We start from the raw sequence: 18,314 nt of genomic DNA on the forward strand, positions 1-18,314 counted from the left end.
GATTTCTTTAAACGCCTAACCTTCAACAGCTCCAAAAATCAAACAGTACTTAAAAATCAATTCAAGCCATGAAATGTATTCACAGATACAATCTTTAAATAACAAACACAATTTCAATCAATATCCCATATTATTCCCTGACTGAATCTTTCTGTTGTATGTAAAGTGCAAATATCATAAGTGTAGGCACAGAAAATGGTAATCAGCATAGGACCATAACCAATTTGGTTTACTGGATTAATCAATTTCAGAAACACTACCATTAAATACAGAAATAATAAATGTGAATTTGTTGTATCACTATAATTTTATAAATCTGACGGATTAACAGGTATGGACTCTCATTTAATAAGAAAAAAGACAAAGAAAAACACATAATCTGTAAGTAATGTGTATATTTCCCCCATTCAAATCTCTATCCAATCAATCTAAGAACTGTTTGGTTATTTCTCAAGTAAACAAAACCAAAAACAAACAAACAAACACCCACACAAAACAAAACAATGCAAACAGACAAATCCTTGTTGCCCACAACTTCAAGGAACTAGCCAGGGAAGAAATCAAACTTCCAGACCCACTTCCTTGGAACCATTTTCCTGACCTCTTTAAGTTGATCTGTACTGCCCCATGATGCTGAACGCTTGTGAGACCCTTTCTTCTTTTCAGCATATTCTTCGGCCCATGCACTCTCTGTCTGTAATGGGAAAAAGAAGGAAGGGGTATGTTAACCATTTAACGATAATGTACACCACATCTGCAACAAAATGGATGGATCTTCAGGACATTATGCACAATCAAATAAGTCAGGTGAAGAAAGACAAATACTGAATGACCTCACATGTGAAATCTAAACCACACACTCAGAGAAAAAGAGATGAGATTTACGGTTATCAGAGACAGTAGGAGTTGTGGGAGGCACCTGAAGGGGAATTGGATGAAGGTGGTATAAAGGTACAAACTTCCAGCTATAAGATTAAGTACTGTGGAGGTAATATATAACATGATGGCTATAGTTAATACTGCTGTGTGGTATATTTGAAAATTGCTAAAAGAGTAGATCCTTTTAAAAGTTCTCAGCGCAAGGAAAAAAAATTTGAATTATATGAGGTAATGGATATTAACTAAACTTACTTGGTAATCATGTCATAATATAAGTATTTCAAGTCATTATACTGTACAAAAATTTATACAGTATTGTGTATGTCAATTATATCTCAATAAACCTGAAAAATAATTTCATTTCTTAAAAAAGTATATATTTTTCTATTGTACAATGCATTCCCATTATAGAAAAATTAAGTACTAGAAATATTTAAAATAACACAATGACCCAAAATTCCTCTAGAACCAGTTGCTTTAAATATCATATTTTAGTTTATTTCCTTCATTTCTATTATTAACAAAAACTTAATTATTTTTACATAATGGTAAATATAGCATTTATTGAACAAATGCATACTAATAATAGCTAACATTCCTGTGATCTTATTATATGCTAGGCACTTTACTTTATGAAAGCATAGTGAAAGGTCTTCATAGTATCATCTGATTTAATACATACAAAAATTCTACAAGTTCTGCAGACAAGGAAGCTTGGTAAATAGCCTAATGTCTCACAGCTAAGAAGTGGCAAAGCTAAGATATAACCTAAGACTCTGGAGTTCATAATCTTAACCTCTGTTCTATGTCTAGTCTTGCTTTAAATATCTGCAAAATTGGGGCGCCTGGCTGGCTCAGCTGGTTAAGCATCCAACATCCGCTCAGGTCATGATCTCGCGGTTTGTGATTTCAAGGCTCATGTCAGGCTCTGTGCTCACAGCTCAGAGTCTGGAGCCTGCTTCGGATTCTGAGTCTCTCTCTCTCTGTTCTGCTCCTGCCCCACTCATGCTCTCTCTCTCAATAAACTTTAAAAAAATTTTTAAAAACCTTGAAAATAAAAATAAATATCTGCAAACAGGGGCACCTGGGTAGCTCAGTTGGTTAAGCAACGACTCTTGGATTCAGCTCAGGTCATGATTTAGTACCACATTGGGCTCTCCGCCCCTGCCTCTCTGTCCCTCGCCTGCTCACTCTCTTTCAAAATAAATAAATAAATAAACTTAAAAACATTTAAAAATCTGCAAAGTGTAGCCTCAAAAATGTTAAATCCTTAGTGGTTATACAAAATCCAGAATTTAAAAATCAGAAAAAAAAATACAAGTGAGTTCTCAGTACATAAAAATATGCACAATCTCTTCATCTAAACAGAACAACAAGGAATGACTTTGAATGATACACTAGACCAAGCGGACTCAACATATATATTTGGAACATTTCATCCTAAAGCAGCAGAATATAAATTCTTCTCCAGTGTACATGGAATGTTCTCCAGAATAGATCACATACTGGGACACAAATTAGCCCTCAACAAGTACAAAAAGATCAAGATCATACCATGCATATTTTCAGACCACAATACTGTAAAACTGAAATCAACCACAAGAAAAAATTTGAAAAGATAACAAATACTTGGAGACTGAAGAACATCCTACTAAAGAATGAATGGGATAACCAAGAAGCTAAAGAGGAAATAAAAAGGTCACGGAAGCCAGACAAAACGGTAATACCACAACCCAAAACATCTGAGACACAGGAAAGGCAGTCATAGAGGGAAGTATATAGCAATCCAGGCCTTCCTAAAGAAGGAAGAAAGGTCTCAGATACACAACCTAACATTACACCTTAAAGAGCTGGAAAAAAAACAGCAAATAAAACACAAAACCAGCAGAAGACAGGATAATAAGGATTAGAGCGGAAATTAATGCTATTGAAACCAAAAAAACAGATCAATGAAACCAGAACCTGGTTCTTTGAAAGAATCAACCAAATTGATAAACATTAGCCAGTTTGATCAAAAATAAAAAGGAAAGGACCCAAATAAATAAAATCAAGAATGAAAGAGGAGAGATCACAACCAACACAGCAGAAATAAAAACAATAATAAGAGAATACTATGAGCAATTATATGCCAATAAAATGGGCAATCTGGAAGAAATAGACAAATTCCAGAAACATTCCTACCAAACCGAAACAGAAAGAAATAGGAAATTTGAACAGACCCATAACCAGTAAAAAAAAAAAAAAAAAAAAAAAAAAATTGAATTAGTAATCAAAAATCTCCCAAAAAACAAGAATCCAGAGCCAGATGGCTTTCCAGGGGAATTCTACCAACCATTTAAGGAAGAGTTAACACCTACTCTCTTGAAGGTGTTCCAAAAATAGAAATGGAAGGAAAACTTCCAGACTCTTTCTATGAAGCCAGCATTACCTTGATTCCACACCAGACAGAGACCCCACTAAAAAGGAGAACTACAGACCAATTTCCCTGATGAACATGGATGCAAAAATCCTCAACAACATATTACCCAACCGGATCCAACAATATATTAAAAAAAATTATTCACCACGACCAAGTGGGATTTTATACCTGGGATGCAAGGCTGCTTCAATATCTGCCAAACAATCAATGTGACTCATCACATCAATAAAAGAAAGGACAAGAACCACATGATCCTCTCAACAGATGCAGAGAAAGCATTTGACAAAATACAGCATCCTTTCTTGATAAAAACCCTCAATAAAGGAGGGATAGAAGGAGCATACCTCGAGATCATAAAAGCCATGTATGAACGACCCAATGCTAATATCATCCTCAGTGAGGAAAAACTGAGAGCTTTCCCCCTAAGGTCAGGAACAAGACAGGGATGTCCACTCTTGCCACTGTTATTCAACATACTATTGGAAGTCTTAGCCTCTGCAATCAGACAACACAAAGAAATAAAAGGCATCCACATCGGCCAGGAGGAGGTCAAACTTTCACTCTTCACAGATGACATGACACTCTATATGGAAAACCCAAAATATTCCACCAAAAAAGTGCTAGAACTGATCCATGAATTCAGCAAAGTGGCAGGATATAAAATCAATGCACAGAAATCGGTTGCATTCCTATACACCAACAATGAAGCAACAGAAAGAGAAATCAAGGAGTCGATCCCATTTACAATTGCACCAAAAGCCATAAAATACCTAGGAATAAATCTAACCAAAGAGGTGAAAAATCTATACACTGAAAACTATAGAAAGCTTATGAAAGAAATTGAAGAAGACACAAAAAAATGGAAAAAGATTCCATGCTCCTGGGGCGCCTGGGTGGCGCAGTCGGTTAAGCGTCCGACTTCGGCCAGGTCACGATCTCGCGGTCCGCGAGTTCGAGCCCCGCGTCAGGCTCTGGGCTGATGGCTCAGAGCCTGGAGCCTGTTTCCGATTCTGTGTCTCCCTCTCTCTCTGCCCCTCCCCCGTTCATGCTCTGTCTCTCTCTGTCTTAAAAATAAATAAACGTTGGAAAAAAAAAAAATTTTAAAAAAAAAAAAAAAGATTCCATGCTCCTGGATAGGAAGAACAAATATTGTTAAAATGTTGATACTACCCAAAGCAATCTACATATTCAATGCAATCCCTATCAAAGTAACACCAGCATTCTTCACAGAGCTAGAACAAATAATCCTAAAATTTGTATGGAACCAGAAAAGACCCTGAATAGCCAAAGCAATCTTGAAAAAGAAAACCAAAGCAAGAGGCATCACAGTCCCGGACTTCAAGCTATACTACAAAGCTGTAATCATCAAGACAGTATGGTACTGGCACAAGAACAGACACTCAGATCACTGGAACAGAATAGAGAACCCAGAAACGGACCCACAAACATATGGGCAACCAATCTTTGACAAAGCAGGAAAGAATATCCAATGGAATAAAGACAGTCTCTTCAGCAAGTGGTTCTGGGAAAACTGGACAGCGACATGCAGAAAAATGAACCTGGACCACTTTCCTACACCATACACAAAAATAAACTCAAAATGGATGAAAGACCTAAATGTAAGACAGGAAGCCATCAAAATCCTCGAGGAGAAAGCAGGCAAAAACCTCTTTCATCTTGGCCACAGCAACTTCTTAATCAACACATCTCCAGAGGCAAGGGAAACCAAAGCAAAAATGAACTATTGGGACCTCATCAAAATAAAAAGCTTCTACACAGCAAAGGAAACAATCAGCAAAACTAAAAGGCAATGGACAGAATGGGAGAAGATATTTGCAAACAACATATCAGATAAAGGGTGAGTATCCAAAATCTATAAAGAACTTATCAAATTCAACACCTAAAAACCAAATAATCCACAGAAGAAATAGGCAAAAGACATGAATAGACACTTCTCTAAAGAAGATATCTAGATGGCCAATTGACACAGGAAAACATGCTCAACATCACTCCTCATCAGGGAAATACAAATCAAAACCACAATGAGATACCACCTTACACCTGTCAGAATGGCTAACATTAACAACTCAGGCAACAACAGATGTTGGTGAGGATGCGGAGAAAGAGGATCTCTTTTGCACTGCTGGTGGCAATGCAAACTGGTGCAGCCACTCTGGAAAACAGTATGGAGGTTCCTTAAAAAATTAAAAATAGAACTACCCTACGACCCAGCAACTGCACTACTAGGCATTTATCCAAGGGATACAGGTATGCTGTTTCGAAGGGACACACGCACCCCCATGTTTATAGCAGCACTATCAACAATAGCCAAAGTATGGAAAGAACCCAAATGTCCATCAGTAGATGAACGGATAAAGAAGATGTGAGATATATATGTGTGTGTGTGTGTGTGTGTGTGTGTATACATATATATGTGTATGTATACTAATATATGTGTATGTATGTGTGTATACATATATGTACATATATATACATATGTGTGTGTATATATATACACACACACACATATATATATACACATACATACATACAATGGAGTATTACTCGGCAATCAAAAAGAATGAAATCTTGCTATTGCAACTACGTGGATGGAACTAGAGGGTATTATGCTAAGCAAAATTAGTCAGAGAAAGACAAATATCGTATGACTTCACTCATATGAGGACTTAAGAGACAAAACAGATGAACATAAGGGAAGGGAAGCAAAAATAATATAAAAACAGGGAGGGGGGCAATAACATAAGACACTTAAATATGGAGAACAAACAGAGAGATACTGGAGGGGTTTTGGGGGGGGAATGGGCTAAATGGGTAAGGGGCATTAAGGAATCTACTCCTGAAATCACTGTTGCACTATATGCTAACTAACTTGGATGTAAATTAAAAAAATAAATTAAAAAATTAAAAAAAAATGCTCAGTCTCACCCATAATAAGATAAAAGCAAATTAAAACCACAAACTGGGTGATTTTATTTCATACTCTCCTACATTACTGGTAGAAGTGTAAATTAGTACAGCCTTTATGGAAGGAGACTCAGCAATTGCTGTCAAAGTTACAAATGCACATACCCTTTATCTCACCCTTCTTTTGGTTATTTATCATGCAGATGTACAAAATGTTTATCTTTGTGCACAAAATGATACAGCATATTATTCCCTGTAGCACTGTTTTTACAAGATTAGAACAATGTAAATAGAGGATCTGTTAAATAAATTATGGTATATCTTTACAACAAAATACTTATTCAGCCATTAAAAATGAATAAGGAAGTTCACAATAATCTCTATGAGATATTAAGTGAAAAATTCAAGGCTCAGTATAGTATGTATAGCAACTACTTTTATAGAGGACCAGTATAAAGAACATACATATATGTAAAGTATCTCTGCAAGAATATACATTGTAACAAAAGAAACATCAGTGGCTTCCTTATGGGAAGAAGATCCTTCCTTCACTGTATTATACTTATGTACTTCTTGATTTTTGTACTATAAGAATGAATGTACAGCCTGTTCAAAACAATACTCTCTCTATAAGGTGTGGGGGGTGACTTTTAAAGGGGGAATTTTTTTTTTGAGAAATGTATTTTTATTTATTTTTTAATGTTTAAAATTTTTTACTTAAATTCTAATTAGTTTAACATACAGTGCAATACTGATTTCAGGAACAGAATTCCGTGATTCATCACTTACACACAATACCCAGTGCTTATCATACATAATAAGTGCCCTCCTTAATACCCATCACCCATTTAGCCAACCCTCTACCCACCTCCCTCCAACAAGCCTGTTTGTTCTCTATCATTAAGAGTCTTCTATGGTTTGTTTCCGTCATTCTTTTTTTTTTCTCGTTTTTTTTTTTTTTGCCCCTTTCCATACATCCATCTGTTTTGTTTCTTAAATCCCACATATGAGTGAAATCATATGGTATTTGTCTTTCCCTGCCTTATTTTGCCTAGTATAATACATTCTAGCTCCATCCACGTCACTGCAAATGGCAAGATTTCGTTCTTTTTGATGGCTGAGTAACATTACACTGTATGTGTGCATATATGTGTATATATATGTATATATATATAATATGCATCACATCTTTATCCATTCATATGTCAATGGACATTTGGGCTCTCTTCATAGTTTGACTATTGTTGATAGTATTGCTATAAACATCAAGATGCATGTACCCCTTCAAATATGTATTTTTGTATCCTCTGGATAGATACCTAGTAGTACAATTGCTGGATCATAGAGTAGTTCTATTTTTAACTTTTTGAGGAAACTCCATACTGTTTTCCAGAGTGGCTGCATTTCTACCAACAAAAAGGTTCCCCTTGCTCTACATCCTTGCCAACACCTGTTGTTTCTTGTGTTAGTGTTAGCCATTCTGACTGGTGTGAAGTGGTATCTCATTGTGGTTTTGATTTGTATTTTGCTGATGATGACTGATGTTGACCATCTTTTCATATGTCTGTTGGCCATCTGGATGTCTTCTTTGGAAAAGTGTCTATTCATGTCTTCTGCCCATTTCCTCACTGGATTATTTGTTTTTTGGGTGTTGAGTTTTATTAGTTCTTTATAGATTTTGGATACTAACCCTTTATCACATATGCCATTTGCAAATATCACTTCCCATTCTGTAGGCTGCATTTTAGTTTTGTTGATTACTTCCTTGCTGTGCAGAAGCTTATCTTTATGAGGTCCCAATAGTTCATTTTTGCTTTCATTTCCCTTGCCTCTGGAGACATGTCTAGTAAGAAGTTGCTATGGCCAAAGAGGTTGCTGCCTGTGTTCTCCTCAAGGATTTTGATGGTTTCCTGTCTCACAATTAGGTCTTTCATCCATTGTGAATTTATTTTGCAGTATGTATAAGAAATTGATCCAGTTTCATTCTTCTGCATGTTGCTGTCTAGTTTTCCCAACACCATTTGTTGAAGAGACGGTCTTTTTTCCACCAGGTATTTTTTCCTGCTTTGTTGAAGATTAGTTGATCATATGGTTGTGGGTCCATTTCTAGGTTCTCTATTCTGTTCCATTGATCTATGTGTGTTTTTGTGCCAGTACCATGCTGTCTTAATGACCAGAGCTCTGTAATATAGCTTGAAATCTAGAATTGCGCCACCTCCAGTTTTGTTTTTCTTTTTCAGGGCTGCTTTGGCCATTAGGGTACTTTTGTGAAAGTCCTCTGTGAAAAATTCTAGTGGTATTTTGATAGGGACTGCATTAAATGTGTAGACTGCTTTGGGTAGTATAGACATTTTAACAATGTTTGTTCTTCCTATCCCAGAGCATGGAGTGCTCTTCCATTTCTTTGTGTCCTCTTTAATTTCTTTCATAAGTGTTCTATAGTCTTCAGAGTACAGTTCTTTTACATGTTTGGTTAGATTTATTCCTAGATATCTTATTGTTTTTGGTGCAATTACAAATGGGATTGACTCCTTGATTTCTTTTTCTCCTACTTCATTATTGGTGTACAGAAATGCAACAGATTTCTGTATATAGATTTTATATCCTGCAACTTTGCTGAATTCATGTATTAGTCCTAGAAATTTTTGGTGGAGCCTTTCAGGTTTTCTACATAGAGTCTCATGTGCAGATAGAAGAAGTCTGACTTCTCCCTTTCCTATTTAGATGCCTTTTGTTTCTCTCTGATGTCTGATTGCTGATGCTAAGATTTCCAGTACTATGTTAAATAGTAATGGTGGGTGAGAGCAGACATTCTTATCTTATTCCTGACCATAGGGGAAAGCCTCTCAGTTTTTCCCTAATGAGGATGATATTAGCTGTGGGCCTTTCATATAAAGCCTTTATGAGTTGACGTATGATCTTTCTATTCCTACTTAAGGGGGAATCTTTCTATATGGATAGAGTGATGTCCTTAAATAAAAAACAAGGTTGAAGGATATATATACATCACATATATACAGTATTCCTGCCAAAAATGTAGTAAGTTGAATTTAATTGTGAAGAAACAGAGACTTGCGTTGAGAATATTCAACAAATATACTGGTTTGCACTCTTAAAAAATATATCTATGTCATGAAAGACCAAGAAAAGCTAAGGAATGGTTTCAGAATAAAGAATACCAAATAAGCATAACATCTAAATGCCAAGTGTGTTTCTTGACTAGATCCTGGCTCACGTGAGAAATTACTACAGAGAACAATGAGAAAACTTAAAAAATTTGACTATGTACAACATATTAAATAATAGCATGGTATCAATCAATGTTAAATCTCCTGAATTTGGTAAGTACTTTGGTACTTTTTGTAAGTCCCTGTTCATATATACATGTTGAACTATTTGAAGAATCAGAATGTCTTCAACTTACTAACAATTAGCAAATAGTAACAATAATAACAGCAATTATATACACACAAAAAATAAAAATACATATTAAAATGTTCATATATAAATGTTTATATTTGGTGAATATAAGTGAGGAGTCTACTGGTGTTCAATCTACTATTCTTGCAACTTTTCTATAAATGAGACTTTCAAAATACTTTTTTTTTTTAATTAGGGAAGTCTAAATATAATAAGTGTAAGATTTAACTCAAGGAAAAGCAAAAGAATATAAAAGCTTCCTATAGACTTGTTAAGAACAAATTAAAATGAGAACAAGAGTATTAAGACAAATAAAAGTAAACATGAAGAGCAATAGCTTTGCTAATGTCAGTTGTAAGATGGTCAAACAAGAAAAATTACTTAGCAAAAATCACTGATTTTACTTAAACTCCTAACTCAAAAGATAATTGTTCTCTTTGTTCCACTAAGAAGCTGTGCCTTTAAGACACTCTAGATATTAATAAAAAGTAAAACTGAGTTTTAATTAAGTACATTTCAATTTTTGTTCAGCCTTGCACTGTATACCACAAAACTATTAAGCATCTACTACTAACATGTCAGACACTGGACTAGGTACTGAGGTTAGAGAGGAAACACAGTTCTTATTTTCAAGAAGTTTTTTCTAGGAGAGAAAGGATAAATATCCAATTACGTTACAATAAATAGCCACATGTGATGATAGAAGTTCCCTCTAAGAAAGGCATCTAAACCAGAACTAGAAGGACAGGGAAGCAGGTAGACAAGATTTTATGAAATTGGGGGAGGCTTCAGAGTATAAGTTATCTAAGCAAATGGTGGGAAAGCATTCCATACAAAATAGAAATCCTGGGAAGCATCAGTGAACAGAGTACACAGGGCACTGCAAGTCCATTATTGAGAGCTGGAGTGTATTTTCCAAATTATTTTTAACAGGTAAAAAAAGAAAAATATCAATTACACAGTCAAGAAACTGTATTTGTTTTAAAGGATTCCATGATGTAATCCTACTTTGTTACAGCCCAGCCTATTTAAAAAACAATGTATAGAGTCACTGGCCTAGACAAATCTGATCTAACATGTGGGAAAAAAAAACAAACCAAAAAACAGGAACACCAGTCAAGTGGTGAAGCATCTGGAAATTAAAAAAAAAAAAAAATTAATGTTTATTTATTTTTTGAGAGAGAGAGAGAGACAGAGAGAGAGACAGAAAGAGACAGAGCACGAGCAGGGAAGGGGCAGAGAGAGAGGGAGACACAGAATCTGAAGCAGTCTCCAGGGTCTAAGTTGTCAGCACAGGTCCTGTCACAGAGCTCAAACTCACAAATGTGAGATCATGACCTGAGCCGAAGTCAGACACTTAACCAATGCCACCCAGGCACCCCATGGAAATTTAGGTTACTTCAGAATCCTAGGCTTAACCAAGATAGTCAATGCTACTAGGAACAACTACAGAGCTTATACAGAGGTTATTATATTAGGTCTTAAAAAAAAAAAGATTTTTAACACTTTTCTTTTCTCTTAATATTACAATCCAATTTTAACGAATGGACCAAGGTTTTACACAAAAGAGCAAGTTACTCAAAAAGTATTTTTTTTTAAAAAGCTAATCTACCTCTTTAGTACTTTCATTTCTAACACTAGACTTATAAATAGCTACCTTCAGTAATTCTACATTATTGTAGTCTCTAATTTACAAAGTATATAATTTTATTAGGTTTTAATAACAGGCCATCTTATAGTTTCTGAACTTGGACTACAATTTCACACCAGTGCAAAAATTGAAAAAGAAAACAAGCTCTTAATCAAAATAAACCCCTGAAGAGGGAAAAATAGCCTCTGAAATGTAGGAGTTCTGAGAGAAAATAACATAAGATTTTTAAAAGGAAAAGATGACTGGTTTATGTAATAAAGTAAACCAGACACCAATCACATGAGTCACAAATTCACATATTCACATGTCCCCTGTGAAGAAGCGTAGGTGGTTAGGAAAGTTGGGAAGAGATTACCTTTTGAGTCAAAAGAATGTCAAAGAATCCAGCCATACATACACGCTTCATTTCATTCCCACAAACTGGTATACGTCAGAAAATTCAAAAGGCACCCCTTGCAAATTAGGTGAATTAAATTAAATTAATGGAATTACAACATAGATAATGCTAGAAATACAAATTGGTCGAAGTTTGGAGGGCAAGCTGGTAAATGGTGTTTTTAAAAGAATCATTAAAAGAACATGGGAGGAGGGGGGCCAGGAGGTAGAGGTTGGTGGCAATGTAGTATTTAGTAGTGTACCAAACTCTGAAGCAGAAATGGTAGATGAGTCTTGCAGATGGTCTCATCGACCAGCCCTGCTCCACTGGCAATGGCAAGCTAAGGCACTGCACTAGAGAGACTCTTGGGCAATTTGAGTTCACAGGGAATAAGCAATGTCTGCCAGAGACACAGAAAAAAAGAAATGATGCCACATTTTTGCTATCTTTGTGTCAAGTAATTAGGATAACAAATAATCATGTACAATAAAATCTTAATCAGGCACTTATTCTCATGACCAAAGCAATGATGGGGTGGAGGTGCGGCAGGAGAGGAGATTAACATCTTTAAAAACTTGCTGCCACACTCCTACTAAACTTTTTGTTTTTAATGTTTATTATTTATATTTGAGAAAGAGAAAGAGCATGAGTGGGCAAGGGTCAGAGAGAGAGAGGGAGACACAGAATCCAAAGCAGGCTTCGAGCTGTCAGCACAGAGTATGACACAGGGCTCAAACCCACAAACTGTGAGATCATGACCTGAGCTGAAGTCGGACGCTTAACCGACTGAGCCACCCGGGCACCCCTTCCTAAACTTTTTTGATGCTGCCTTTCTCTGTATTTTTCAGAACCTCCGCTTCTCATTCCCACTCATCCCTGAAATACTGAGATAGACCTTGGAGTCATACATATTTTTTTAAATGAAGAACCAGGGCTCAGAGTCATAACATGAAAAGTTTTGTCAAAAGTCTAACAGGAATTTCCTGCAAGCACCCATCTACACTATAAGATAAATTACTTCCATCATATTGTCTGCTCTAGCACTGTCTGGACCAGGGGTGATAAAAGAGCCCCAAGTCTCTCAACATGGGCAAAAACTGCTAATCAGTCCCAATAATCTTTAGCCTGAATCTTTTTCAACATAATCCTCCAGGGAAGCTAATAGCAGTTAACAAACTACACAGGATATGAAATCTACATGCCATTCTTGTTGTGACAATAACCAAAGGTAGTAATTTCAATGGCAAGCATTTATTAAATGCTTACTATGGGCCAGCCACTGTTCTAAGTGTTTTATATATATTTCCTTGTTTAATCCTCATAATAACCTTAAAAGACAGGTACTATTCTTTTCCCCATTTTATTTTTTTTTAATGTTTATTTAATTATTTTGAGAGAGACAGTGTGTGTGCGTGTGCAAGCAGGGGAGGGGCAGAGAGAGAGAGGGAAACAGAATCCCAAGCAGGCTCCACACTCAGCCCAATGCAGAGCTTGATCCCATGACCGTGAGATCATGACTTGAGCCAAAACCAAGAGTGGGGTACTTAACTGACTGAACCACCCAGGTGTCCTACTCCCATTTTACAAAGAGGAAACAAAAGCACAGAGATGTTAAAAATTGCCTGAACTCCAAAGAAGATATACAATAAGCATATGAAAAGATGCTCAACATCATCAGTCATTAGGAAAATATAAATAAAACTCACAAGATATAATTTCATATCTACCAGGATAGCTATACTGAAGAGAAAACAGAAAAATAGTTAAGTTTTGGTGAGGATATGGAGAAACTGGAGTCCTTATACACTGCTGGAGGGAATGTAAACTGGTGCAGCTGCTGAGCCATATATTTTAGAGGAACTGCCAGACTGTTCCTCTAAAAGCTAAATATATGACCCAGCAATTTCACTCCTACATACGTGCCAAAAGGAATTGAGAGCAGAGATTCAAACAGATATCTACACACCAATGTTTGTTTCAGCACTGTTCACAATTGCCAAAATTTGTAAACAACCCCAATGTCCAAAACCAGAAATGGATAAACATGTTTATCCATCCAATAGAATATTATTCAGCCATGAAAACAAATGGTACAACATGGATAAACCTTGAAAACATTATGTTAAGCAAAATGAGTCAGATAAAGAAGTACAAATATCATATGCTTCCAGTTATATGAAATACCTAGAACAGGCAAATTCACAGAAACAGAAAGTTGAATAGTGGTTACAGGGGCTGGAAAAAGAATGAGGACTTACTGAGTTTTTGTTTGGGTGATGAAAGTTTTGAAACAGATAATGGCAATAGTTGCACAAGAGTGTGAATGTAATTGATGCTACTAAGTTATATACTTAAAAATGGTCAAAATGGGGTACGTGGGTGGCTCTGTCAGTTAAGCATCAGACTCTGAGTGTGGAGCCTGCCTGCTTATGATTCTCTCTCTCCCCTCTCCCTTTGCCCCCTCCCCTGCTTGCACTAGCTCATGTGTACTCTCTCAAAAAAAAAAATTTTTTTTTACATTAAAAAAAACCCTTTTTTTAATGTTTATTTTTGAGAGAGAGAGAGAGACAGAGACAGAGAGACAGAGTGTGAGCAGGGGAGGGTCAGAGAGAAAGGGAGACACAGAATCCGATGCAGGCTCCAGGCTCTGAGCTGTCAGCACAAAGCCTGACGTAGGGCTCCAACTCACAAACCGTGAAATCATAACCTGAGCCGAAGTTGGTTGCCCAACCGACTGAGCCACCCAGGTGCCCCATAAAAAAATTTTTTTAATGTTTATTTATTTTTGAGAGAGAAAGAGAGAGAGAGACACAGAGTGCGAGTGGGGGAAGGGCAGAGAGAGAGGGAGACACAAAACCTGAAGCAGGCTCCAGGCTCTGAGCTGTCAGCACAGAGCCTGATGTGGGGCTTGAACTCACAGACCGAGCTGAAGTCAGACACTTAACCGACTGAGCCACCCAGGCGCCCTTCCCCACCTCCCAAAAAAAAAGAATTTTAATAAACCTACCTGTGTAGCCTTGTCCCTCATGCAAGGAGCAGCCTGCCCATGACTATCACGAGGCCAGTGCCCTGCAAGGTATGGAGCAGCAAGTGTATCCAGAGAGGAAGTGCGCCGGATAATACTAGAGGGGCTTGAGGATGGTGGTCGTGTTTTGTCACCTAGATTTAAGACAAATATATGTATTTTTAAAATAGATTAGGAAGGAAACAAAGTAGAAACTAAGTACTAAACTATGTGGAAATTCTCTAACTTAAAAAAAAACAAGTAATAAAGAGGAGTAAGCAACTAATTCATACAAACTTGGACGAATCTCCAGGGAATTATACTGAGTGAAAACAGTCAATCTCACATGGTTACATACTATATGATTTCATTTATATAACACTTTTGAAACGAAAAAACATTTGGAAATGGAGGAGAGATTACTGGCTGCCAGGAGTCAGAGATGGGGAGGAACAATGAACTGGCAGAAGAAAAGCAGGTGTTATAAAAGGGCAACAAGAGGGACCCTTGTGATAAGGAGCTATTCAGCTTTACTGTAGTGATAGATACACAAACATACAGAGATTAAACAGTATAGAATTATACACATATACAAATGAGTTCAATTAAAACTGGAAAAATCTGAATTAATAAGAATAGATTGTACAATGTCAATATCCTGGTTGTAATATTGTACTATGGTTCTACAAAATGTTATTACTGAGGGAGACTGGGCAAAGTGTACAAAACCTGTATTATTTGTTACAACTGTAATGATCTCTACAGGAAAAAAGAAAATAAGACAAATGTATATCTACCCATTTTAAAAATGTTCACCTTGGTTTTAAGATTAAGTATAAGAAACAAAATACTTATTTATCATTATACCACCTATACTCAAGAGGATATAAGACAGCTAAGATAAAGTTACAGGGAAAATTCCATTTTAATCAGCTCTATATAACACACATCTTAGGGAGATTTTGTCACAATAAAACCATATTAACCAGGCTATAGGAACGTTCATTGAAGCCACATATGCAAAAATCTTTTTCATTTCAAGCTACATCATATAGATTTAAATGTGAGTTAAAAAAAAGGAAAAAAAAACTTTAAAAATTAGATAATGGGAAGTGAGAGGTGACAGAAGAAACACCTTTGTATCTCCTTTTTTTCTTTGATGGGAGAAGGAAATAGGCTTAGCTAATTTATACTTTAAGAAAAGAAGGAAGGAAACAAAGGAAAGGCTTTAAAATATTAAACATATGCATAAATTGGACTGTATTATAATGCTCTCATTCTAGTTCTATGTGATAAATACCTTTGCTCTTAAGCCCATATACAAAAACACTTTGAGACACCTATCTTCTGTTTGTATTACATTATGTCTTAATAAGAGTCTTGCACAGTTACAAGTGTAAAAGTTCAGTTCCTGGTTATGTGACCCATATAACAAAAGATTCAATTCCACTAAAATAATAGTTACAGCACCTGTGTTGCTGATAATCATAAAGCTGCTTCAAAGATATGCCTCCGATACATAATTTGCCTTCAAAATGGCACAATTATTTCACTGAAACAATGCCTAATTGTTGCAAATGCCAACCATCTCTGCATAGTCTTCCTTTTAGTAAACACAAAATAAACGCTGTATGTGTCCGTAAGTTCAAAGCGCATTCTCACATTATTATGACAAGTAAAAAGCAATAAATGTACATGTTCACAAATTTCCTCTAACTAAAAAATTAATCTCTACTGGACAGTCACATGACTGTTCTCAGCTAGGAAAAAAAAAAAGACATACACTATGTGATCTGGGGTATATTCATCAAAATCAAATCGTCAGAAGCTTTCTGGTACCTCTTTCCTACCATGATGCTGCTTCAGTCACCCACCAGTGCACTGACCAAGCAGATCTTACTAATCGGTCTGATTCCATTTTGGAGATTTTTAATTATTGAAGAGTTGACTTTTCAACGAGGCCTCTTAAGACTATTAAATTTTCTATAATAGGGGTGCCTGGGTAGCTCAGTTGGTTGAGTGTCCGACTTTGGCTCAGGTCATGATCTCATGGTTTGGGAGTTTGAGCCATGCATTGGGCTCTGTGCTGATGGCTCAGAGCCTGAAGCCTGCTTTGGATCCTGTGTCCCTCTCTCTGCCGTCCCCCGCTCATGCTCTCTTTCTCAAAAATAAATTTAAAAAACAAAAACAAAAAGAAAACACTTTAAAATATTCTATAATGAAATGAAGAATAGAAAAATTATACATCATCACGTGTAAAGATACTAAACATTTTCTCTTTAGAACTCCCTTCCTATAACCCACTCATTTGAACATTTACTAAGGGTCTGTGAGCCAAGGCAAAGACCTAGAAATTAAAAAGACTTAAGTTACAGTAAGGAACACAGTCTACATCTAGCTTGTCATGATTCCATTTCAATCCAAGTTCCCAAAATTGACAGGATTTGGTGCCTAATTATAAGGGAGTTTAAGGATGGGAGGGAGTCTCAATAGTCAAAGATGACTCAAAGATTCCCATCCTACCTAAACAAAGGCTGTATTTATAAGAAGTCCAGAGGAAAAAACTCTGACAGCTGACAAGACCCTTCATGATCAGACCTCTCTAGCTTCATTCTGTTGCCTGTACTACCTCAATCTCTACACCAGGCTGAACGACCTATAGTTCCCAACAAGTACTGTGCTTTGCATGCCTCCATGCCTTTGTCTCTACCTAGATTTCCCTAGATAGCTCTTTCTTTGGTTTGGCTAATTCATGTTTAACCTTTCAAACTTCAGTTCAGATGTCTAAACTGAAATTCAAAATTCAGTTCAGATATTTCCCCTGGAAATCCTTTTTTTTTTTTTAAGTTTATTTATTTATTTTGAGAGAGAGCATGCACGCACATGAAAGCCTGCACAGGCATGAGTGAGGGAGCAGAGAGAGAGAGAGGGAGAGAAAGAGAGAATCCCAAGCAGGTTCCACATTGTCAGCGCAGAGACCAATATGGGGCTTGAACCGTGAGATCATGACCTGAGTGGAGATCAAGAGTAAGACGCTTAAGACTGAGCCACCCAGGCACCCCTCCCCTGGAAGATCTTCCTTGAACAGCCACCCAAGTCCAAGAACCACACCAACATCTAAGTCAAAAGTCCTACTGTTGTGCTGCCATAGCGCGGTTCACAGAAATAGTCCCTTGACTGTTCAGTGCTCTACTAAAGAATGAAATTTTGGAGGGCAGGAATTTTACTTCCCCTCCAACCCAATGATTAAGATGGTACCTGATATATATGCAGAGAAGACAATGCCTTCTAATGTTACTATTCTTCATAAACAAGGGCAAGCGTGCACCACACTCTTGTTAATCCAAAGTAAAACAACAAAGACAAATACTTCCTGGTATTACTTTCATGTGGAATCTTTAAAAAAAAAAAGTCAAACTCATAGAAAAATTATTGCCAGGGGGCACCTGGGTGGTTCAGTGGTTGAGCATCCAACTGTTGGTTTTGGCTCATGTCATGATCTCATGGTTTGTGAGTTCAAGCCAGGCATCAGGCTCTGTGCTGACAGTGTAGAGCCTGCTTGGGATTCTCTCTCTCTCTCTCTCTCTCTCTCTCTCTCTCTCTCTCTCTCTGCCCCTCCCCTGCTCTCTCTTTCTCAAAA

At 36.7% G+C, this 18,314-nt stretch overlaps 1 protein-coding gene across 1 annotated transcript in view; it reads right to left on the bottom strand.

Annotated features, from left to right (window-relative positions):
* FAM117B (family with sequence similarity 117 member B) overlaps positions 1-18,314 on the bottom strand; it is a 103,458-nt gene that overhangs the window by 26,499 nt on the left and 58,645 nt on the right. The window contains exons 2-3 of the mRNA XM_047085402.1: positions 14,678-14,829; positions 602-694 (exon numbers count right to left, since the gene is read on the bottom strand). Of these exons, the coding sequence (XP_046941358.1) occupies positions 602-694; positions 14,678-14,829 (245 nt within the window). The remainder of the gene's footprint in view (positions 1-601; positions 695-14,677; positions 14,830-18,314) is intronic.

This window comes from Lynx rufus, unplaced genomic scaffold (genome assembly GCF_022079265.1).
Source record: "Lynx rufus isolate CCGP_SWC_20201006 ecotype Redwood Valley unplaced genomic scaffold, mLynRuf1.p SCAF_2, whole genome shotgun sequence".
In the NCBI taxonomy this organism is placed as follows: Eukaryota; Metazoa; Chordata; class Mammalia; order Carnivora; family Felidae; genus Lynx; species Lynx rufus.